This window comes from Epinephelus fuscoguttatus, linkage group LG1 (assembly GCF_011397635.1).
Source record: "Epinephelus fuscoguttatus linkage group LG1, E.fuscoguttatus.final_Chr_v1".
Lineage (NCBI taxonomy): Eukaryota > Metazoa > Chordata > Actinopteri > Perciformes > Serranidae > Epinephelus > Epinephelus fuscoguttatus.
The window spans coordinates 22351347-22371059 of NC_064752.1; the positions used below are offsets into that span (position 1 = coordinate 22351347).

General features: G+C 40.3%; 1 protein-coding gene across 3 annotated transcripts; it reads right to left on the reverse strand.

Moving 5' to 3' along the window:
* Positions 1-79: 79 nt before the first annotated feature.
* Positions 80-18188, reverse strand: si:dkey-264d12.5 (coiled-coil domain-containing protein 30). Of its 3 annotated transcripts, XM_049584775.1 has the most exons (21): positions 17808-18188; positions 15359-15535; positions 15142-15262; positions 11835-12046; positions 11663-11755; positions 11047-11212; positions 10316-10387; positions 9319-9434; positions 7688-7795; positions 7128-7232; positions 6754-6852; positions 4155-4277; positions 3825-3923; positions 3619-3716; positions 3401-3509; positions 3096-3208; positions 2643-2784; positions 2055-2191; positions 1800-1917; positions 1104-1165; positions 81-1009 (listed from the first exon to the last, which is right to left on the reverse strand). In XM_049584775.1, the coding sequence occupies exons 1-21, from the start codon at positions 17820-17822 to the stop codon at positions 796-798; spliced, it is 2499 nt and encodes an 832-aa protein (XP_049440732.1). In that variant the 5' UTR covers positions 17823-18188; the 3' UTR covers positions 81-795. The 3 variants fall into 3 exon arrangements, with proteins under 3 accessions (XP_049440739.1, XP_049440732.1, XP_049440747.1); XM_049584782.1 differs by lacking the exon at positions 11663-11755 and having other exon boundaries at positions 80-1009; XM_049584790.1 differs by lacking the exon at positions 7688-7795 and having other exon boundaries at positions 82-1009; positions 17808-18187.
* Positions 18189-19713: the final 1525 nt, after the last annotated feature.

Below are 19713 nucleotides of genomic sequence, written 5' to 3' on the forward strand. Positions count from 1 at the left end.
TTCTCAATCATTTATGATAGTCAATTAAGAGTCTTTAGGTTTTCAACTGTTTGCTGGACAAGAGAAGCAATTTGAAGACGTCACTTTGAGCTCCAGGAAATAGTTTTTTTTTCACATTTGTTTGACATTTTATAGACTAAATGATTGATAGACACATCATAAAAATAATCATCTGAATAGTCAATAATGCAGGTAATTGTTAGTCGCAGACCCTCAATTGACTGTTCCTGGTATAAATGCCAAGGAATACATCAAGCAGCCAGCCACTGCAATCAGAACAAAAAGGACATTTTGAGGACTTTGATAATAAAAGTATATTTTACTTAAAGCTTCAGAGCTGCAGCTCCTAACGCCAGCTAAGAATGAACAGTTGCTATAGTATATACTGTGGTTTCACCATGACAACAGGGCCCAGAGTGAAACTATGCAAAACCACATGCATTTGTAAAAAAGGAAAAAACAAGAAGGAGGAGTGTAAAGAAAAACCACATGATGGAAACTCGCCTGTTGAGGGTAACTTCGAATCGAACTGGATCAGGTTTTTAGACAAGCTTCAAGTGTGGATTTGGAACTGTTAAAGGATGTGGATTTATTTTTTACAGAAATATTTAAAGTGTTTCACACAAGAAACTGTTGCAAAGTTTTTCTCACATTTGGGAAGGTTCAGATTTGTAGTGCTCAGTATAAACTTGAAAATTAAACATAATGGCACAGAATTTTGATCATTAATTTAATTTTCTTACAAATAAAATCATCTCTGTACAGTATATTCATGTTGCATATCGACAGGAAGTCTCAGGAACACATACTGTCTGAGCTGCCGAGGGCGGCCGAGGGATTAGAGTGGTCTGACTTTCTCTGAGCTGAGATCAGATTCAGGTAACCCATCTCTGCCGATCGAGACAGGGGCCCAGAGATCAAACAATGAGGGGAGGAAGTCGCGTCTGTCTGCTTGCTCTGAGTGTTGTCCAAGAGGCTCTGAACATCAGACGGCTCAGGCAGTTTCACACTGGAGACACAATCAAAATTCACAGTCATTTTATTGCGTTTTATTTAGCAAGAAAACAGGTTTTGCTTAAATTCTAAATTGGGATCACACTTACCTTGAGGTTTGTACAGGGAGGGATTTGAAAACCTGCATAAGATTAGATGTTTTCTTCAGTTCCTAATAAAACAAAAATTATGTTGGATTAATATATCGTTTTGAAAGGAAATACATCTCTCTCTTTTAGACAGTATTTAGCAAAGATGGAGGCCTCTGGCTCCAGAAACAGCAAAGTAGGTCGCTCAGTATTTGTCAACCACTGTGGCAGAAGCAAAGTCTGTGAGGGCTGAGCCCAACAACCTGAGGTGTGTTACAATAACCACAGTGGAGAACATAAACTTTTTAAATCCAGGTACTAATGTGGCCTTTTCCCTGACCAAACTTAATATTTTTACTGAACTCGTGATAAAGATCTAATAACTAAGTTGTCTGTCCATCTTAAGCCGTGCTATGCATGGCTCTAGGGATGGCACTGTTGTTTAGCTGGTCCACCATTTTGATCCAGTATGAAATATCTCAACAGCGACAGTACTGGATGGATATTTTGTACAGACATTCATACTCATTTTTTAATTCAGGACTTTTACTTTTAACAGAGTAATTTTACAATGTGGTATCATTACTTTTACTTCGGTAAAATACCTAGTTCTAGTCAGGAAGGTAGTTGATCTAAAGTAGCTTTACAATGGCCCAACTACAGCAGTAACTCCAGATCGTAGGCTGTGTATAAAGATGAAGTAGACATGCCTGGTACCTCAGCAAAGTGGAGTGACTGCATGTTTTGCAGGCTGCGTTCCACAACAGCTAGCTGATTGGACATGTGGAGTATTCTGTTTCCTAGTTTCTTGTTTTCCATCTCCAGAAAATCCACCCTTGAGATTAAAGCAAACAATAAAGAGATCTTTGTCAGTGACGACACCTTAGCTAAAGGTGCAGTAATCCTTTGAACATAATGTTTAGACTCTGTTTCGTCGTGTGATTTAGTGTTGACGAATTGTTAATTCAGTACCTGCATTTGGACAAAGAGGCTGTTAGATTACTGGCTTTCTTGTTGTGCTCCTCCTCATCTAGCTGTTGCAGGAGCCTTCTCCTCTCAACAAGCAGTTTCTCATTTTCAACAGTGATACTTATGGTAAGCTCCTTTTCCTGTAAAAGAAAAACAGTTTGAATTCCTTCAATTCATCAACCAATATATAATGCTATTTATCAATAAAAAAAGAAGAAATGTCTATGAGCTGTGTCACTGTGGGAGTTACACTATGAATCAGCGTCTCCTGTGGACTTTCAGCTTTACCACAGTTTAATGCTTTCCATGACATCCTGCTAAGGCGGTCACTGAGATAACATATTAACATACAGAAGGAGAGAAGCCGTAATCTTTTTTCCAGAGCAAACATTCTTACATTAACGGAGGTGAGAATAAATACTGATACTGAAATCAGTCCTGAACATTAATTAATTATAAAACAAATAACTGAATTTAAAACAACATGCTCAAAAGATTGAAAAGCACCATCAACATGTTAGTGGGATCCAGTTGCCCCACCTCAAACATCCTGGTTTTGTTTGTGGAAGGCAGGACAAACTGCAGATTTACCTTTGCTACTGAATGGGAACACAAGGACAGTTCTCGCTCTAGATTTTGTATCTTCTCGTCACGCCATTTGGTTTCATCGTCACATTTCTGTTTGGCTCGACACAGCTTGGCCTTGTGCTTTTCCTTCATTTCGTGGTATTTACTGTAAAGAGATGGACCACGAGAAGGAGAGAAGCTGTAACACAGGCAGGCTATGTGGTAGCTCACAAAGTTGCAAAGCATGGTAAGCCGGTGAGTGATGGAGAGTTTGTGCAGGACAGCTCCTTGAAAGTGGCCGACATCTTATGTATTGAAGCTGTGTGGCTCTCAGTGATGTGCTGGTTCCCTATATTGGCACTCAGCCATCAAAACTTTAAGAATCCCTGGGCTAAAATATAAACTACAGTCTCGTCAAGCTTTAGTTTGTGTTGTGCTTTTCAGCTGACAGCAACATCATACTCATGAGCCTATTACCTCCGCTCTTTGTCGAGGCATTTAAGGGTGTCACAGATCTCCTTCTTGAGTGTCTCACACTCATCTTGGGTGGCCCATAGAGCCTTCACTGCGTCTTGATAATCAGGACACTCCTACGGTGGAAAATACAGACAGTCATCAGCAGTGATGGGAATTCACAGTACATGTAGTACATTGTGCAACTCACACTGACACATTCAAATAAATGTACTGGTCAAAGGTCGCACAATAAATGGAAGGTAAAACACGTCACCAGACAGTAGGCCTGGTAAATTTTCCAGTAAATTTAAATATGTAAACATTACCTTCCGCAGTGTGTTCTCTTCCTTCTGCAGCAGCTGTAGTTCTTTATCGTCTTGCTGACAGTGAGTGTTTTCACAACGCTGCAAATCTGTCTCCGTTTGCTTCTGCAACCTTCAAACACATACAGAAACCTTCACTAACAGATATGTTTCTGCAGCACTGAGAGTTGGAATGCACATACAGTAGCTGCTGGATGGTGTACAGAGGTAGAATTTCCTACTTTTGTTGCTGAAAATCATTTTCTTTGGCGCAGATGGTAGTTACAAGATTATCCAGCTCACTATGGGAAGGATCCAGCTGCTGCTTGAGGGAATGTATCTGAGAGGATAAGAAAAAGTTTTTGACGTCATGCACAAGCAGCAAAGACTATTGCAGTCCATTTCTCTTAAAAAAAAATCTTCTCGATAATTGTTTTGAAGTACTCACTTCTGACTCTGTGTTGAGCAGGCATCTGGACTGAGTGCTGAGCTTGTTTTGTAAATCTCTGCAGATCTCATTGCTCTGAATCAATTCAGCTGCCTGGGACTGGAAACACAACAAGATCAATATTCAGGTACCATTCATCGACCACAACTTAAATTCATGAGTTACGTTTCTTCATACTTATGTGTTTGGGGTCGGTCAGAGATATGCACATAGAGATTAATAAAACTGTGTTGAACCTTTGCTGTTTGACATAAAAATAAAAATAAAAAATAGCAGTTAAAGCGGATACAATCTCTCGTTATGGTCCAGGATTTGTACAGTGAGACTTACTTTGACTAACTCATTAGCCTGGTTGGCCCGAGCCTGCACAGTGAGGAGCTGCTGCTCAGCCTGCTGCTGCTGCTCCTGCAGGGCTGACTCCAGCCGCTCCACCTCTCTCTGCAGAGACACCACCTGAGACACATTATGAAGATCAATGCAGTTACCAAATGTCTGTCTCAGCACAGGGTCCACAATCACAGTGCACTTTAAAGGTTTGACTGGTGGGAGCTTTTACATTTGATAATAATACAGGCACCAAAGCTTCCAACAGGTGATACATTGTAATCTGTAGCTGTGTGCCTCTGCCAACCAGTCACATTGCAGTTTGCACCCTTATATAATACATGTAGCACAGACTTTAAATGGATTGAATAAAAGTCTTTAAGTGTATATTTGGTGAAATGGAAGTTATCACTCTATTGACGTATATTATTCCAGTAAGAAACATGGCATTTTCACTTAGAACAGGGGTCGCCAACCTTTACTATCAGAAGAACCATTTTTGACCAAAATAACAAAATTAAAATCTATTTGGAGCCACAAAACATATTTTTTGTAGCCTCATAATGAAGGTAACAAGAATAATATCAAGTCCAAATTAGCCAATCAACATTAATAGTAGGTCTCCATGAGCATTCATTATTTTTATTCTGCAGTGGGCTATTTATGAGTATTTGGAACTTAAACTGTGCAGAGCTGGTGGTAAAAGGAAATGAAACTGTCTGCACACTACTAAATTCTCTATTCTCCTCTGAAACTTTACTTTCTGGATTTGGATTTATAGATAGCCTACCCAATGTGCCACCACTTTTGAGGTGTGGCAAAATTTTGGGAAAAAGGTGCCAGGCCACAGAAGTTTGAAGCACATTTTAGCTGACGAAATGTTCAAACATTTTTTTTTCATTTTGTGCATAGGTGCATAATTTCTGTAGGCCTAAAGCAATGATAAACAAAAATTAAAATGCTTAAAAAAAATGCAGAATAGCTAAATATCCCCATGTGGCTCCAGAGCCACAGGTTCCACACCCCTGACTCAGAGACTGTTTCTACAGAGAAGTACAGGGAGCTTCATCACATGGCGCTACAATGACTGTCACCTGAACTTTAAAATCAAACACGAGTCTCAGATGAAACAGAATGAATCCTCTGCAAGCACAATCAGTCCACTGATCTGTGATTATGGACAGTGTGCTAGATTATTGCTACACATGCACAGGACAAATGTGCAACTGTTCCTGACTACTGAGTAGGGCTGCAACTGACAATCATGTTTGTTACTGATTAATCTGTAGATTATTTACTTGAGTAATCGTTTGGTCTACAGAACATTATAAAACAGTGATAAGAGTCTGTTACACTGTCCTTGAGCCTAAATTACCTTGATCAATATTTCCAAACCCAGAAGTATCAAATATACTCTAACGTAAGACCAAGGAAATCACCAAATCCCCACATTTGAGAACCTGGAAATATCACATTTTTAGCATTTTTGCATGAATTCATAACCAAAATAGTTGTCGAGCGATTTTATCAATTGAATAATTGATTAATATGTGCAGCTCTGCAACTGAGACAGTACAAGTTGTCAGAATAAGACTCATATTCATTATACTGTAGAGAAGAACAACAGCATTAACTGCACACACACTCACTATTAATATAGGCCCAGAGTCTGAAACAAAGCAGACTGAAATATCTCTTCCAGTATCAGCAAAGCAATGAGCCTGAGCAATGATTACCAGAGAAACAGGATGTAGGAAGTTGTAGTCATGACAGTTGACATTGCTTCACATATGGATGCAGCTGCAAAGAAACTACCAGAGCTCTACAATCAGCACAGTTGATTGTGATGTCACAATGAAACTGACTTTGGACCTTTTGGATATAAAATGTGATCACTTCATAATTTTATCCTATTATTAAAGACATTATAGACACTTTTGAGTGTCTACGTTTTGAGAGGTCACAATTACCAAGTGCAAGTGGACTTTTGTGCCAAATTTAAAGAAATTCCCTCCAGCCGTTCCTGAAATATCGCATTCATGATGAACGGACAACCTGGAAACATAGCACCTCCAGCTACAGCTGTCACAGGTACGGAGGCATAACAGACACAAAGCCTGGGTCACTATGTGCTTGGTGACACATCAGCCGACAAACACACAGTGCCTGATATATCTGTAAATACTTCAAAACAATACGTGTCTTGTCTTCAGGCAGTTTTACTGTAAGCTCACAAATCCTCCAGTATACAGTGTTTAACCAGGATTTTCTTTTATTTACACTGACATCTTTAAACAAGTTATTGGCTTAAAGAGATACACAGCATGGTGCACTGGCAAGGTAATCTGCAATTTAAAAAAGATGCGGCATAAATATTGGAGAGAATTTGGAAGCTTTTCAGGACTTACTGCGAGGTTTGGTGTCACAACACTTGAAGGATTCCTTATAATCATTATAAGAGGCATTTGATGGTGGTTTTGATCAGTTTGTTTGTTTGGAGGAGAGCTGAAACGAAGCCCTCGGGGCCACATTGTTGTGCGTTCAACAGCAATATGAACTATCCATGATAACTTCCATTAGTCTGTTCAAATTTTTATGTACTCACAGTTTCCTCCTTTCCTAAAAGGCGTCTCGTCTGAGCAGTGAGCTCCTCCTGTAAGTGTCTGCAGGTCTGGTAGCTCTGTGCTAGCTCTGCTGCTTGACACTAAACGACAGACACAAGAAGCTACTTTTTCAACACAAATATACACATTCCTCTATCAGGTGTGTCGTTTTGAAGAATCTTGAGGAACAAGACTAGTGATGTAGTAAAAATCTGAAACCAGGTCTGTACTGTATCCTACTTTAAACTGGCATCTATCCTTTATAATACATGCAAACATGGTGATAATGATAAATGTCTGTATGTTTGATATAAATTACATTCTGACTGTTTCAGTGTCAGATGTATTTCTCAGGGATCTGTGTAATGGGACTTACTTTAGCTAACTCATTGACCTGGCTGGCCTGAACCTGCTCAGCCTGCTGCTGCAGCTCCTGCAGGGGTGACTCCAGCCGCTCCACTTCCCTCTGCAGCGACACCACCTGGGGAACATATATACTGCATCTTTATCTCTGAGAATAATACACATGCATGAGACACGATAAACAATGTACTGTAGCAGCAGGTTGTTGCTAGATTAGATTGAGCAGAAACATTTTGACTACAGCTATTTACTGTCAGTTTTTTGGGTGATGGTGAGCCATTTTGAGTTCCTCGTTGAGAAAGAGGGAAGTGGAATAAATGCCAATTCACCCAATGCTGACAAAAAGCTGTTGGATCTATTTCTTCCCCATAGCTCTGCATTCATGTGAGTCCTCCACATGACCAATGACATTAGAATGCAAACTGCATTCATTTATTCACTCCTGAGCAATGAGCGTCTTCTGTTTATCGCTTCTATATTCACATAAGAATTCAGGCATACTTTGATTTTATAACTTGTGCAGATTTTCAGCATTTATTTGTTCTCATAATGAGTTTAAGCAATGAGGTTTACTTCAGCCAGCTCTGTGGACTGGTTGGCCTGAACCTGCACAGCGAGGAGCTGCTGCTGCTCCTGCTGGGTGGACTCCAGCTGCTGCACCTTCTCCTGCAAAGACACCACCTGAGGCAAACACACATACAGAACAGTATTTTCATTACTGATTCATCTGCTGACTATTTTCTCAATTAAACATTTTGTCTATACCCATGGTTCTCACCAATTCTCTGAAGTATTTAACTCACTTTTGAAGTGAGGTCAGTGTGAGAAAGAGTCAAAAGAGACTATTCTGAGCAGAGGTTTCAATTCTTCTGTGGTGATCTTGCCAACTGTAGTTGACAACTACAGAAATCTGGTCCTAAACATATCTAGCAACTGTAATCTTTTCAGATGGAGGTTCCTGAAGTGAAATCTTTTCAAATGGAGGCCTGTGACTTAAAGTGTGTTGGTTTAGGGGAACTTGACCCGAATAAGGTCGTGAGCCACTGGTCTATACTACATCAAAAGGTAGTAAACATGTCCCTTCATTTTTTTTTTTGTTTCCCTTGGCACAAGCTGACATGTTCAAGTTTCTTATTAAAAAATATTAAGTTTGCTATAATGCTTAAAAGACACACATCTCAACATTTGAGAAGCTTTGGTATTTTTTTCTTTAAAGAAGATGAATCAGTTATCACTGTCAATGATCGATCAATGTCAATCAACTTATCAACTAGTTCTACAGTGCAGCAACACGATTACACTTGTGTATAATATTTGTCTGTCAACGTTATTACCAGTGGCACACATTTATAAGACAATTGAGAAACACTTAACACTTAAAACACAAATACAAAAAATACAAAAACAATTATGCATCTAAGCCCATGGCCAACATTTCTAATGTACATTTAGAAGTGTTCACAGTGTCACACTGTTGTTAGCAACTCTACACAGTGGTAATATTTGTGCTGTTTCCCATCCACTGGTTTAACAGACAGGAAAACAATGCAAGCAACCGCAGTATCACCTAGTTGATACAAACCAGTGCAGTGGTCACTGAGCTGTGTCTACACCATCCACACTGAGCAGATGCAGTGCTAAATGAACAGGTGTCTCAGATACAACAGTATGAATGCTCTGTGAAAACTATGAGTCCACTGATCTAATAATATGGACAGTACACTGGATTATAGCCACAACAGTACTAAACAAATGCACATTACTACTGAGCTGGGCTGCAACTAATGATAGTTTAGGTCTATAAAACAGTAACAAGAGTCTGTTGCAATATCCTTGAGCCTAAAGTGACTTCATCATGAATCTTGTTTTGGCTGATCAACATTTACAAACCCAAAAATATTACATTTTTTTAAGCATACGGGCCTACTGTCTGAAATAAGGAAGACTAACATATCTGCCCCTGTACTTAATCGGAAGAAATCAGGGCAAGGGTTTGTTTCACCACTTACATACTTTACAATTTATAAGATCTTACCGACATAAAGCATCACTGAGAGTGAAGTGTGTGGCCCATACCCACAAAATAAGTGCTATAAATATAAGCTACTGAAAGTCGAAAGTCTTTGCTGCAAAAATTCATAAATGTAGTGTTTTCTGACAATAATGTTTAGTAATAAAAGACCTTATTCCAGCAGGTATCTTACCGTCTGCTGCAGAGAGCTCTTCTCAGCATCCAGGGTGCGCACCCTGTTCCTCAGGGCTCTGATCTCAAGGTCCAGACGATTGTTCAGCTCTTTGGCCTTTCGCAGCTCCACCATTTCTTTTGAAATAAAGTCACACAAAGCACTCGTCAGATAATAAATAATACCTGTTACAGGATTACACTCTGTGAAATGCTGGTCAATTGCATGTATTATAACAAACATTGATATTTTATTTCATTTTAGGTACTTTTTTTATATGATTTAACAGGAAATGTGATTTTTGTTGTGAGGATGAGATAAAGGGCAGCGGGGTGGCTCAATAAGATGGATGTTTCTGTATGGAGTTTGCACATTCACCCCCTATTTGTGTGGGCTTCCTCCCACAGCCTAAAAACCATAAAACTCTGTAGACTACAACAGTGACTGCACACAAAGACAGAAATATGCATATGCATTCTTTTCGTCAGGCTTATAAGGCCGCGCATACACTCGATCCTGTTTTATAAATCTCAGTCATTCTGGAGCTGTGTGCACACGTACATGCATCATTTCCACTCCCACAGGATGCCATGAATGGATGTGGAAGCACTCATAAACATCTGTTTGCATATCGATACTTATACTTAATAGGTAATCAGCTTATATATGACACGTATCCATGGTTTTTGCACATACGCATCATTTACACAGCTAACCCCTGCAGGTGATGCAAAATGGAAACTGTAAATTCTCTTAAGGTACAAATATGACTGTGTTTCATTGTGTGTGCAATAGACTGGTGACATGTCCAGGGTGTTCCTTCCCTCTCACCCAGTGCGTGCTGATATAACCTCCAGTCTGTGTGAACAGAATAAGCAAATATATAAAATAGATGAATCTGAGCTGTGCGGGGATTATAGCACAGCTTCTTTCCTCCTTTTTATACCCGATATAAACTCAGTAACATGGCAATTCTTTGGAAACAGACTAAAGAACACACATGAAAAAGAATTCTTACCATATTTCTTCAGTTTTTGTACTTCCTGTCTTAGTTGCTCTACCTCCTGCTGGGCTGCCTGCAGCTCAGGCTCTAAAAAACACAGATGTAAGAATAAACACAAGGCTGCTGGCAGAGATTCCTCATCCACTGAGAGCAGTGGAAGTTGGTGGTAACTTCAGTTTTAGTTCAGAGTCTGTTTAGATATTGTATAATGGCAAAATAACTTCTGAAAGCTCGTTATATATAATATTTATTAAGGATTCTACGGAAAGTTTGTGATGTTTTCTTTTCTAGCAGTGCTGGAAACCATGATCTAAAGGAATATTTCACCCACAACATTATTATTTGTATACTGCTCACCCTCAGTTACATTAAATTTGTGAAGAATGATTAGATTTTCTTGCACACCTCCATGGTGAATGAAGAAAAAAGGTCATAGGTAATCATGTTTAATCTCTAAACTTAAGAACTATATCAAAATGCAATTCCTTGTGACTCATCAAGAATTTATTTTTTGGATTCTCTGTTCACCATAGAGGCATGCAAGAAAAAAACAATTATTCTTCATAAATTCCAAGTGAGTAATTGACATACAAGAGATTGTTTTGTGGGTGAAGTGTTCCTTTAATTGTAAAGGAAACCAGAGGAAACGCTGAGATAGTGATGACGTCAAGCTACTGTGTTATCACTATGAAAAATCTCTTTCAGAATGACAAACTGTTTGTAAATAGCTGATTAATTTCTCCCACCATAAGCTCTTTGGGTCAAGTGAGCAGACTCCAACTCATCATTCAAACGCCGGATCTCATTGTGGGCCATGGCCAGCCGGCGGGAGCCCTCCTCCACATCCCGCTCCAGACGGAAATACTCCCTCTCCACGCTGCTTGGCTGGCCGGCCAAGTGCCTGGTCTCAGTCTGAAAAGAGAAGGACAGAGCGACTGACCAAATGACCAGCAGGAAAATATTTGCCGCACTATAACGAGAACTGATGAATACAAACAAGACATGTTCGTAAACACATGCAAGAACAGATAAGAGACCTTGAGAAGTGCACTGGATCAAGATGCATCAGTGGTGTAGTGTCTTGAATTTCTTCTGCCATGCAAAGTTCCCTAGTCTGAGCTGGTAACAGAGCTTAATAACACTGGAACAAAAAAAAAAGTTGCAGTTAATGTGGACGCTGCTGAACGGGAGTTTTGAATGGAAAACATGCAAAGACATCCTTATATTCAAGCGTGCATGTTGCGATGCACAAAATAAAGCCAGTGCGGCTGATTGTCACTAATTTTGAAATGAAACTGAGCGCAGTTTTTAGTGTTTGTTAGTATGGGATGCAGAAACATAACTGCCAATAAAAACACATACAGGAATAAAAGTATGTTTGCTCTGTGATGCTTTGTGTCCAAAGAGTCTCTTCCATGGGCTCTGGCTATGACGTGGTGCCCCCTTGTGGGAAGACTGTGGAATAACATTAGACCACATCATCAGAATAAGACAAGTGTTTGTGTACTTCATGTCTTTAGGTTCTTCCTCTAACCTGGTGTGCAGTGGTGTTCAGCGCCTGGGCTTCGGTCCCCAGTGTGCTGGCTGTGCTTCCATCATGCGTTAGATTGCCAGGACCCTCATTTGTCTCAAGTAAGGAGGCTCTCTCCACCAGCAGGTAGGCCACCTGCTCACTGGGGCTGCTGTGAATCAGCTCTGTGAGACCCTGCTGGTACAGCATCTTAGCCACCTCACTTATCTGGGCATCTGTCACAACAGAAGATGGTGACAGAGTAGGATTTATAATGGTTTAAAATCATCAGTTTGAGGCAGCTTTGCCAACATGGCTTGTGTTCATTAGGGATAAATGCTCACTGGCTGGTATCACAATGTCACCCTCAGTCTTTTTGTTCCTGTTCTGCCTTTCTGTCCCTCCCTTTAGCCACAGTCCTGTGTCCTAACTATGCTTAGGTTATGTTTATATTAACTATTATTTTGTCATACAGTGTAAGAATACGGGCATGATTTGTAATTTATGACAACTATGGTGCAGGAAGGCCATTCAGTGTGCATGGCCAAAAACAAACAACTAAGTAGGAACAGGACCTGTCGTATTTGTAATCTCAAATAAACCTCCTTCAAGGTTTGCCTGCTTCATTAGAGTACACTGGGTCTTCAAAAACAGGTTGAACTGGAGGGCCTTGTACACAAAGACAAGAGTATTTTTTAAAACAAGTTTTACCTCCTTCATTCTCAGGAAAATCCCCATCCACACTAGCACTGTTTTAAAATAAATCTCTGTCCAAATGAAAACACAATTAAAGTGCTGTCAAGAGTATGCCAAACCAACAGGCAGCAATATAACCATAACCCAAAAGCCATGCAAAGAAAAAGAAGATATTGGCCAATCAGACGCCTGAAAAAAGCTATTTACAGAGGACTTGCTGTTGCAGTGGCGGCACAGTGGTGCTGTGGTTAGCAGCGTCGCCTCACAGCAAGAGGGGATCCTGGTTCAAACCCAGGGGAGGGGGAGCCCCTCTGTGCAGAGCTTGCATGTTCTCCCTGTGTCAGTGTGGCTTTTCTCTGGGTATTCCAGCCTTCTCCCACAGTCCAAAGACATGCAGGTTAATTGGTAGGAGAGAATGGTTGTTGTTTGCTGTATGTCAGCCCTGTGATAGTCTGGCAACCTGTCCAGGGTGGAGCCCCCCCTCTCGCTCAATGTCAGCTGGGACAGGCTCCAGCGCCCCTGTGACCCCCAACAGGATAAGCCATAACAGAAAAAAAAACATGTAAAAAGTCCTGTTAGCAAGGTTAGAGCTAGCACTATTTTGGCCATGTCCGCCATTGCATGAAATGCTGCCTCATTTGTGACTTCCTGAACGTCACATCACAAAAGGTCCACTTTCAGTGACCTAAAACACAGTTTGGACCAAACACCAAAACACATCGAAAAAGCTTCATTTGCAAATAAACCCATGTATGCTTAGACAAGGCCTAAGTGGCATCGGGAAGTTGAGCATGTAAAATGGCCACTATGCCCTCAGACTATCCCAGTCACCTGACTCTCATTTACCTGCTCACCTGTTTCAACTTTCCCTCATCAGCCCTGCAGTGTATAACCAGCCCACCAGATTGTCTACATATATGTCATGCTGTTGCTTTCAGACATACAGTACAGGCCAAAAGTTTGGACACACTTCAAAATAGCCACCCTTTGCTCTGATTACTGCTTTGCACACTCTTGGCATTCTCTCCATGAGCTTCAAGAGGTAGTCACCTGAAATGGTTTCCACTTCACAGGTGTGCCTTATCAGGGTTAATTAATGGAATTTCTTGCTTTATCAATGGGGTTGGGACCATCAGTTGTGTTGTGCAGAAGTCAGGTTAATACACAGCCGACAGCCCTATTGGACAACTGTTAAAATTCATATTATGGCAAGAACCAATCAGCTAACTAAAGAAAAATGAGTGGCCATCATTACTTTAAGAAATGAAGGTCAGTCAGTCCGGAAAATTGCAAAAACTTTAAATGTGTCCCTAAGTGGAGTCGCAAAAACCATCAAGCGCTACAACGAAACTGGCACACATGAGGACCGACCCAGGAAAGGAAGACCAAGAGTCACCTCTGCTTCTGAGGATAAGTTCATCCGAGTCACCAGCCTCAGAAATCGCAAGTTAACAGCAGCTCAGATCAGAGACCAGATGAATGCCACACAGAGTTCTAGCAGCAGACCCATCTCTAGAACAACTGTTAAGAGGAGACTGCGCGAATCAGGCCTTCATGGCCAAATAGCTGCTAGGAAACCACTGCTAAGGAGAGGCAACAAGCAGAAGAGATTTGTTTGGGCCAAGAAACACAAGGAATGGACATTAGACCAGTGGAAATCTGTGCTTTGGTCTGATGAGTCCAAATTTGAGATCTTTGGTTCCAACCGCCGTGTCTTTGTGAGACGCAGAAAAGGTGAACGGATGGATTCCACATGCCTGGTTCCCACTGTGAAGCATGGAGGAGGAGGTGTGATGGTGTGGGGGTGTTTTGCTGGTGACACTGTTGGGGATTTATTCAAAATTGAAGGCACACTGAACCAGCATGGCTACCACAGCATCCTGCAGCGACATGCCATCCCATCCAGTTTGCATTTAGTTGGACGATCATTTATTTTTCAACAGGACAATGACCCCAAACACACCTCCAGGCTGTGTAAGGGCTATTTGACCAAGAAGGAGAGTGATGGAGTGCTGCGGCAGATGACCTGGCCTCCACAGTCACCGGACCTGAACCCAATCGAGATGGTTTGGGGTGAGCTGGACCGCAGAGTGAAGGCAAAGGGGCCAACAAGTGCTAAACACCTCTGGGAACTCCTTCAAGACTGTTGGAAAACCATTTCAGGTGACTACCTCTTGAAGCTCATGGAGAGAATGCCAAGAGTGTGCAAAGCAGTAATCAGAGCAAAGGGTGGCTATTTTGAAGAAACTAGAATATAAAACATGTTTTCAGTTATTTCACCTTTTTTTGTTAAGTACATAACTCCACATGTGTTCATTCATAGTTTTGATGCCTTCAGTGAGAATCTACAATGTAAATAGTCATGAAAATAAAGAAAACGCATTGAATGAGAAGGTGTGTCCAAACTTTTGGCCTGTACTGTACATCCAGTTACCTAGAACCTACCAGACTCTGAATATGGCTCTGTCAGCCTGCACGTTTCCCTGCCTCACTCCTGTTACCTGTGGACTCTCAGTTAATCCTGTTTGGACTTTCTACCCATGTAAGTAAGCTTATGTTTCTTCATTTTATCAGTAACTCCCTGAACTGTTGCTGTCTGTTGGATTATTCTTATTTGTAGATTGTGTACAGGTACCTTGAAGGGATATTAGACGTTGCAGCTGGTTATTGAGCTGGTCGTTTTCGTCTTGTATCTCCTGAGCTAAAACATCTTTGTGCTCTGTAAAGATCCGGATCTGCTCCAAGGACTTGCGTACCTTACAGAGAAACAGAAAATTGACACAGACCTTGAATTATTCTTGCTCTTCTTGACCGTCTCTGATGTCACTGATAACACAATAGTGATGACTTACCTCTGCCATCTCTGCTAAGTGCTGGGAGCGCTGGGTATCCAGGTCCCATTTCACACTGTTCAGACGGCTTCTTGTGCGCTGGAGAGCCCTCCATAGCAAACACAGCTGAGCCTCCCTAGGGGAGTCAGGAGCGAGTCCCTCCTCAGTGAACCATGTGGCGATCTGCTGCAGCTCTTCCTGGGGATGGCGTGGTGACATGTGGACATGGTCACAAACAGCTGACTTGATCTGATACTTATAAACGTCTCACTGTCTCTGACTACTTGCATTGTTGGAGGAGACACTGAATGACATCTTTGCAATTAGTCTCTAATGTGAACATTATGTAATTCTACTCTGTAGATACAATATCATCATTAAAATATGTGGCCTATATCTTTATCTCACCCTTCAACTCCAGTTCACTTCTGTGAGAGAAAGTGATGGTGATACAAGATTAAAATACATAAACAATATTTTCAGATAAGATGAGGTGATAATCAACCTTGTGTTTTTTTCCTGGTCGTAATAACGCTAACATGTCATATCTCAAGATGGTAAAAAGCTTGTAAAAACAATCTATATCAACATAGGCTCTACAACTCTGAACTATAGTGAGATAGCTGCCGCCTCTTTTGGCTGTGGCAAAAGTTATTTGCACATTTTGGGCAGCAGCTGTTTCTCTCTGTGGAGACAGCTGGCATTGCCAAAATGTTTCCGCTGAACAGCTTCCTCCTTGTTTATCTGTGGTGGTCTGACACTGGGAATAACTGGATAACAGAACAATAGGCTAACTGATCACACTTTATTTCATCTGTGTTAATGTGAAGTCCTTACAGCTTAGTTATTATGTTTAATCACATGCTCTGCAGCCACACTTGCTGAAACCCACATATCTTTTTTTGTTTGTGTTTTATTATGTGTGTGTGCTTTATTTATTCACACATATAACAATAAGTGTAAACAATACAAGGCTGCTCTACGTTCTTAACAATTAAAGCTAAAAAAAATCCAAATCATTCAGACCCTTGTAACCCTCAAAAATAGCTTTGTAAACCATTCTTTTAAAAAACCAAAGATGATCATTTTTAATTTTTAATTTAATCATTTTTAAATCTATAATTGCATTGTTATACAATTTAACCCCAACAATAGCTTGTAATCTCTGTTTTGGGGGGCTTTTTGTGTGGTAAACTTACAAATACGTCAGATCGTATTGCTCTCTTGTACTAAAAAAAACCATTTGTGCACAGTCAGGGAGTGACTTTGATTTTGGTCTGTACATTATTTGCATTTTTTTTTTTTAATAATATACCAAGTCATTATAGTTAAAACAGCACGTTGGTGTGATCATAATAACCAATCTACTGTCTGTCCCCTGCTCCAGACTGAAAACAAAAGGTGATCGTGCCTTTGAAGTCATGGCTCCAACACTTTTAAACTCTTCCATTAGGTTTACGGTCTGCAGAAATGGCCTTCTCCCACCCTAAATTGTCCAGTGCTTGTTCCCTGGTGTGTTTCTGTTTGAGGCCTCAGTAGCGTGTATGTACCTTAAGTTAAACTTTCTTTTTGTTGCCTTGTTTTATTGCCTTTGTTTTTATTGATTGCATGTTTCGTTGTTGGATTGCTTGATGGTATTTTGTGAGGCACTTCATTTCTGTGAAAGGTGCTACATCAAATACATTTTATTGTGTATTATTATTACAATATCAATACCTATGGCTTGCTTGTGTGTAAGACACAATAAGATATATAATATGAGTGAAAAATGAATTAAACACAAGGCATTAGGGGTTTAATATGTTCCTAGATTTATACAGGATTGCTACTGACTTTGAAATGTTTCCTTTAATATGGTCAATATGTTGTTTCAATGTCTGTTTATGATCATTTACAACCACTAAGAAATGTTTCAATTTCAACATCGCAGATTTTTCATTCAGTATCTCCATCAATTTCTGTTAGATTTCCAACAACCATGAATTTACTTTTCTTCATATTGAGAGCCAGTTTGCTGACATCAAACCAACTCCCATTCAATAACACACACACGTTTTCCCAGAGCAAAATACATTTGTATCGTCTGGTGAACCCAAACTTTCCTAAGATGCAAACCATATCAGGATATCAGAGAGGAAATAGGTATGTGCGCAACGCACAAGACATAAACAATCTATTTGAAGAGCTGGTGCAGCCAAAACAACGAGGACAAATATGCACCCAGTGTAAACAGTACAGTTTGTAGAGCTGAAACAAGCTGATGATACTGTTGTGTGATACAGGGTGGACTAAGATGATGTTTTAAACCTTTAAAGTGACAAATGGGAGACTGTTAGAAAGTCAATTTAATCTCTTCACCATCTTTGCAGCGTTCACGTACATTATTTGTTTAACGGTTTACAGTTTTACCGTTAGGTTTTAGCTAACCGTGAAGTAAACTAAACGAAGAAAAAGCAGACTGTGTTCGTACCTCTGATTGGTCCATTAGTCCTGAAGTGGGAAAACTTTCGACCACGGTTAACCATCACATTTATCACATTTCAGCCTTTAATTTTAGTCCGAAAAAGTCCGACTGCGAGCACCGAAAGTCCGCTGGCATCGGTACAGAGCTCAGCCTCCACAACACCGCGACGTAAACGTCCCACTATCGTCTCCCAGCTGCTGTCCAACGGTAATAACGGTACGTAACGGACAAGAATGCACTCACTCAACTTCCCACCGTCTTTGTCGGGATTTAATAAACAGAAGGTCGAACTTTAACGTCAAAAAGCAGCGACGAAGAGTGGAAACGTGATGTGAGCAGAGGCTGGAGGAACGTACATTAAAAACTCAGGGGTCCTGCGCGCTGTGATTGTGGGCTGTCCGTCGGTCCTTGAAGGGGTCATGTGGGACTGTGAACAGCGTGAATAGTTCACAATCACTAATAAACACCAGTAAAAATGAAACTTCGTGTAAGAATCATTTCATATTTAATCTTTGGCTTACTTAAGAGTGAAAATGATGCGATGCATGTATTACAGGCAGAGGTGGAATGTAAATAATTTATTTTACTCAAGTCCTGTTCTAAATCTGAAGCATTTACTTGAGTAGGGTGAATTAAGCTTTCTTGCCATCAGTAAAAATAATTCAATAAATGATACAATTCTGTACTACTGAAGATGTCACCTAGGAGGCATGACATGCACATGCCCTTTTGAGTAAACTGATCTTATACCTCTTTTTTTTTTTTTTTTTTTTTGTAACATTTTTAATATTTGGCTAGTCCAGCTATAGCAAAAATGACCTGCTGCGAAAAGCACCTAGCAAAATCCAGGTAGTCCATTTTTATGGTTGATTACTGTTTTGCACACGTAAACAGGTTGGGAGACCCTAATCTAGAGCATACAGAGCATACACAGTGGTTCTCTATTGTAAGGTTGATCATTTATTTTACAGAAAAACCTTTTAGGTCTGTCCCATCACCTAATATGATGCTGTCCCAGTCAGTACTAGTACCAGAAGCCTGTTTGGGTGATTGAGACAAAAATAAAAACAGCTTAATTCCAAAAACAGACACAAGATATGACCACTTTTCTACTGATTTTAAAGCAGTAGTTCATCATAATCATATTTCCACCAAAGGTTTGTACAATATATTAGCTATGACAGTTTTATGACCTTATGATTAAAACTAGTTAAAGCTCATGTCATTTTTTTTTTTGCCTCATTCATTTCAAGGTCATTTTCCTGTGTGAAACCTGCCCCACCCACCTACGTGATGTACACCTAATGACGGTATGCAATTTTGTATATGGGGTTTTACAGCTATGGCTAAGCAAATAAGTTTTTTTTTCCCACTCATCAGGTGTGGGAAAAAAAACTGTGTCGTTATACTGTGGCATTTGACCTTAAGTCCCAATCACCCTTAATTCAACCTACTTCCATTTCAGTATTATACTTCTACTTCACCACAGTTGAGAGTATAATGTCATTTACAGTTACTTTAAAGGGGGAGTAAGCCCATTTTCAAAGTTAATATATGTTATTTCTGTGGTCAAAGACAGTACAAAAACCTTGGTAAACATGAACAACTCTTTCCCAAATCCTAAATCTAGATTTCTGAAACTCAAATGTGTCATGACGTCATGTAAAAAGTCTGGAGCTGCCCTATAGACACTGTATTGGAAAATATATTATAAATGACACAGAGTGCAGCAGGAGGAATGTTCTGGGTATATGGGCAGGGCCAGCCCGATACCTTTGGAGGCCCTAAGTGGATCTGGGGGGCCCCCTCATTGTCATAATGTTACCCTTCACATAGCACACACATAATGCACAAATGAGCACGTAAAGACGAAAGTGGGACCTATTAGTAGCAAATTAGAATACATTAACTA

What these genes read in the sequence shown, in the direction of transcription:
- si:dkey-264d12.5 (XM_049584775.1), bottom strand. An exon ending in GCAAACATACTTTTATTCCT is followed by an intron (nt 11,213 to 11,662) that starts GTATGTGTTTTT and finishes TTCTCTTTTCAG; the next exon opens with ACTGAGACCAGGCACTTGGC. An exon ending in TGCCTCGACAAAGAGCGGAG is followed by an intron (nt 2,785 to 3,095) that starts GTAATAGGCTCA and finishes ATCTCTTTACAG; the next exon opens with TAAATACCACGAAATGAAGG.